Raw genomic sequence first — 5,000 nt, 5'->3', positions numbered from 1 at the left:
GCCTGACCTTCTTACCTCCCACAAGAACAAAGGGAACAAAACAATTACTCTTGTCTATCTGTCTGTCTATCAAAGTTCCACCATTACATACATGCTGTCAGGCAGGATTTCACGGTTAAGATACCCATTCCTGTTGTAGGTGACCTGGGTGTGGTTGTGTGTCAAAGTATTTCCCAGCAGCCTCGCCTCCATCGTTTAAAAGGGAGCATACCTTTAAGAAAAAGTAATGACTCTTGTGTTTGAGTATGCTAAAGTGTAATAACATGCAGGTACAGAGTTGACATATTTACCTGTGGTGTGGCTCTGCTGTTTTTCTAAGGCATTGTTACCCTATCATTCTCAGTAATGCATTCTCTGTTGTGTTGTAAAACCACACGTGTTCATCGTCAATGTCTGAATGTTAGGACTCATACAGTACATGTATTGTACTGTGGGCTTAATTCCTTCCCTCACATATTGCATTAGATTTGTTTACATCGTTTAAAACAAACAAATTGTTTGGGTCAGATCTTTGAAAGTACAGTAGTTGGAGTCAGTCATTTGTAGTGTGTGGTGGGCCAGTTCTAGTTATCTGTGATTGTGACCCAGCTTCCCTCAGGCCTGCGGTGGTAGTCCTGCTGGGGATGGGGCGGGGCTGGGCCTGGGCCCTCTGGTGGATTTACACTGAAAGAATTAATTAATTAATTACATAACGGCTCAGAGCTCCTCCCCTTTCAGATTAAGACTGATTTGTCTTAATCTCTAAAATCAGGAAATAACTTTCCCAGCTAACATATGAACAGGAACATTATCTTCAAGTACACTGACAAGAGATTTAGAATATTGATCATTTCAGAGATTATGAGAAATTAGATTGAACATTTCAGATGTTTTTTGTGTTGAAGCACAGACCTCATGTCTCTTATGGATGGATTTGCTAATCAGGTATGGATTTGCTAATCAGCATGACAACCTTTCCTTAGTTATAATCTTCCAGTATCTAGAGGAATGTGTTCAGGAGTGAACTTTGGCGTTGAAAAGGCCAACCATGTCTCTAATAGGGCTTGAAATCCTCCCAGAAAGCTGCACTAAAGAAATAGCCTTAATTTTACCAAGTACTTTTAAGGTCTCCGTGCTCACTATTGCACTTAAATCTGTCAAGGGGGAGGGCATATTTTGATAGAGAAAAGCAGTCATATGTGTAACTTAACATTAAGTTGCCTCTATGCCTGTGTAATAATAACATTAAAGCACAGTATGCAGTGTAACCATTCAACCGTGTTTTTGAAGCGTTGCACCACTTTGGAGCAACCATTTATCGAAGCAACGAGAGAGTTCTTACAGCATGTTGATTTTAAAGTATTTTGTCACATGAAAGAGTTTGAAAGTCAACGTCTAAATAGTCCCAGGAGAGTTCTCTGCAGTTGTTGACTGGTTGTTTTTAAACGTGTTGTGTGGTGTTTTGTCCTCTGTGTGTGGCTATAAACCATGCACTCACTGTGCTGGAGAACTAAATAATTGTATGCATGTGTGAGTGCAGTACTTCTTGTGATTTACTGTCAGCCCTTAATGAGATTCATTCCCTGAGACGAGTAAATCAAAACTTATTTTCCTCACACAAAATGTTCAGTCCTGCTCAGTCGCCTGTCTTGTAGTAGTGTTTATGGTCCGAGCTGCTGTGCTGCTGACAACACAGTATTGCAGTGTTAGCCTGGTGGGCAGGGCAGGGCTGAGGCCAGGGCTGAGGCCAGGGTCAGACTGACTAATCACCCCAGCTTAAGCCCTGTGCTGTAACAGTGTACAGAGCAGAGCGGAGCAGAGCAGCGCAGGGCTGGGGTTGGACCTTCCCGGCCGTCCAACTGACCCCTGGGAGATTAGTGCTCCCACTGTGTTTACTCCCTGAGTCTGCACTGAGGGAGCGCATCGCTGGGGCAGAGAGAGGGAGGGAGAGAGAGTGAGAGAGAGAGAGAGAGAGAGAGTGAGAGTGAGAGTGAGAGTGAGAGTGGGAGAGTACCACCTTCTACCTGTGGCTGCCATTTTGAGGAAGCGATCAAGAGTAACCGGACACCTGTGCAGGCTTCCTGCCCGCCTGCCGCCACAATTCCCTCCCAGGCTTTACAGGAGAGGGGCGGGGGAGGCAGGAGAGGCGGGACCAGACCGGGTAGACCAGTGGGCCACATTCTTTTTCCAACCTGAAGGGCTTTTCTCAGACACACACACACACACATACACACACACAGAGCTCTCCTGTATACATAGACACACACATACACATACACACACTACTCCAGTCTCTACCTGTGGCGAAGTGGAATATTCCCGGACTACACTGCCTTACTTGTTGGAGCTGTTTGGAATTCTTGAAACTTGCTCTGATGTACAGTATCAGTGAAAGACGGAGAGATCCTTTCTCATGGTTTCCCAGGGAGATTATCCCGGGACATGCTTCCAGCCACTGAACAGCTCAACTTGACCGGGAACGTCATTGGAATTTCACCCTTTTCTTACAACACCAGGAAAGTGAACTGTAACTTATAACAACACACAGTAGAAGAGAGGCTATTTACGATTTGAGGAGGTTTTCCAAATGCAGTACAGCCTGTGTTGCAGTTTATGTTGTTAAACTAGATAAGAGGATAGCAGGGGTTATAACTGGAGCCCTCCTGGAGAGGGTAAGACGAGCTGGGGGATTTGTCTATACAAAGGCCTTTTGTTCACTGGGACCAGTAGAAGTGGAAGAGGGGCAGGTTGGAGGACCCAGGGTGTAGAGATTAACCTTTTGTGACTCTCTATATGGACACACTGTGCTGTTCTGGGTTGTTCTGGGTTGTTCTGGGTTGTTCTGGGCTGTTCTGGGCTAGGCTACCTGTAGCTGGCTAGCTAGGAATCAACTAGGTTGACTAAATGCTACTACAGTAGGTGGTTGTGTGTGAAAATGGACAGTGTGAGTAACAGCTCTGATAACCAGAGCCGGGGGGGACAGGAGACACAACCCCCCAACTCTTTTCTCAGTAAGATCACCACTATATTTAAGACTGAGCCTCCGAAGCAGGCAGCAGGAGAGACTGCTGTGTTGACATCTTTCAGGACCCTGTCTGATGAAGAGGACTATATCAGGGAGGTCGATCAAAGTGCTGGCGATGTCATCAGTGATGACAGACCCACAGTGGGGAGAGATGTTCTTGGTGGGGGTGAGGCCTTTAACAACGGTGAGGCCACTCTCCCTGATTCAGAGCAGAGTGTTGAATCATGGGAGATTGAGTCCTGTAAGGAGATGGGCACCCCCACCAAACCGGGCCAAGCAGCCACACCCACGGCTGACCCAGACTTGGTCCAGGTCACCCTGGTGGAGGTCTACAGCGAATCGGAGACGGAGGATGAGGAAGGGCTCCGTAGCCTCAGCCAATCGGACAAACACGCCAGCCCTGGAATGTCCCTCCCAACTGAGGAGGACCAAATGTCATTGGGCAATGGTAACGCAGGTCAGCTGCCGCTCTCTGGCCCAGTGAGAGGTGCCATTCAGACAGCGGACTTAGAGCAGCCTGTCTTCAGGTTACACAGCCTGGTGGAGAGATCCCTCAAAGACACCTCTGTTCTGTTCACTACAAGGTCTTTAGTGAGATCTGACAGCGGGAAAGATGCTGCTCTTCTCTCAACTGTCACAGCGAGGCCAGTGCCTACAGTCGCCTGCAGGCGCTCCGTGAGCGCGTCAGCAGACACCAGGCCTGTAAAGGGTGGTCTGGATGCGCCCAACATGGGGTCAGAGGTGTCCAGACGTCGCAGGGCAGCCAAGGGATCCAGCATTGTGGATGAAGGACTGCAAGGCACAGACCTGGCTAATGTGTGTGCTGGAGGAGGATCCGCCTCAGTGCCTTCGCCTCTCAACCTCTCTCTCACCTCTGGACCACAGGCCGATGACATCACTTCCCCATCAGGGCAGGCGGAGGAGACGGGCCACGGTAGGGAGACATCAGGGGAGAACAGGAGGAATGGTGAAGATATAGAGCCTATCTCCAGCCTGGACTCACCCTGCAAGCCACCTCCGTCTGCAGGCCCAGCTTCCTCCCGCCTGGGGGAGCAGCTTGACACTAATGTGACAATGGGTCTTTCAGGAACTGCCCCGGTCACGTCGTGTGTTCCTGGAGAGTCCCCAGCTGACAGCCAGCCAAGTGCCATTCCTGTCCCTGCCTCACCCAGGAGCCATAGCCACATGCCTGCCACCAGGAGGCTCAACTCGGTCCCATCCTCTCCCCCGCCCCCCACCTCCACAGCTTCGTCACCCTCCAGGGGCACAGCCCTCTCTCCAGCCTCCTCCTTCCAGCTTCCTGCCCTCTTCAGTGGGTTGAAGGTGCTGAAGAAGGGGGTGGTGGGGGAGGAGAGAGAGACGGAGAGGGAGATCAAGCAGAGAGACTGCGACTTGGCCCTGCTGAGCCTAAAGAAGACAGTGAACAAAGCTACCAAGCTCTTCCCTGAGCAGAACACCCCCACCAGCGCCACCAAGAAACGCCTAGAGCCCAAACCCGTGGCCGAGACCAAGAGTAACTTACTGGGTCAGCTCAGCCAGCTGCTCAACCTAGACGGGACCAGGGAAGAGGACAGGCAGGAGACGCCACCATCAGAGCCCAGAGAGAGGGAGCCCGAGAGGGGCGAGGAGTGGGTGACAGAGAGGGAGAAAGTAGATCCCACCAGCCCACCTGGTATCCAGAGAAGAGGCTCAGAAACAGCTCTCGACACCTTTAAGAGTCTCTTCAGCTCCAAGCCTGCCAAAAAGGATACTACAGAACCTGTGGACCTAGAAGCCATCAAGAAGAAAATCAAAAATGAGAAAGAGTTGCTAAAGTCCATCTTTGAGAGAGGCTCCAAATCTCCTGGCAGTGAACAGAAAGGTCCAGCAGAGGAGAAAGTATGTACTGTTCAAATACTGCTGGTTTGTGGGTTTAACCCATAACCAAACTTTCTTCCTCATGTTGAATTTAGAGAACGTTATTCATTGTTTGCTCTCAAATCAATATATGACTTTA

General features: G+C 49.6%; 2 protein-coding genes across 3 annotated transcripts in view; both read left to right on the top strand.

Moving 5' to 3' along the window:
* Nucleotides 1-227, top strand: part of LOC310814159 (formin-1-like) — a gene marked incomplete at both ends in the record, with an annotated part of 14,207 nt that extends 13,980 nt beyond the window's left edge. The window contains one exon of the mRNA XM_083683459.1: nucleotides 168-227. Coding sequence (XP_083539585.1) covers nucleotides 168-227 — 60 coding nt within the window. The remainder of the gene's footprint in view (nucleotides 1-167) is intronic.
* A 2,027-nt stretch (nucleotides 228-2,254) lies between these two features.
* LOC310814298 (formin) overlaps nucleotides 2,255-5,000 on the top strand; it is a 47,014-nt gene continuing 44,268 nt past the window's right edge. For both annotated transcript variants that reach the window (XM_083683618.1, XM_083683619.1), the window contains exon 1: nucleotides 2,255-4,882. In XM_083683618.1, the coding sequence (XP_083539744.1) occupies nucleotides 2,915-4,882 (1,968 nt within the window). In that variant the 5' untranslated portion in view covers nucleotides 2,255-2,914. The remainder of the gene's footprint in view (nucleotides 4,883-5,000) is intronic.

This window comes from Argentina silus (assembly GCF_951799395.1).
Source record: "Argentina silus genome assembly, chromosome: 13".
NCBI classification, from domain to species: domain Eukaryota; kingdom Metazoa; phylum Chordata; class Actinopteri; order Argentiniformes; family Argentinidae; genus Argentina; species Argentina silus.
Note: the sequence above shows the minus strand (reverse complement) of the source record. Positions and strands in the feature narration are given on the sequence as shown.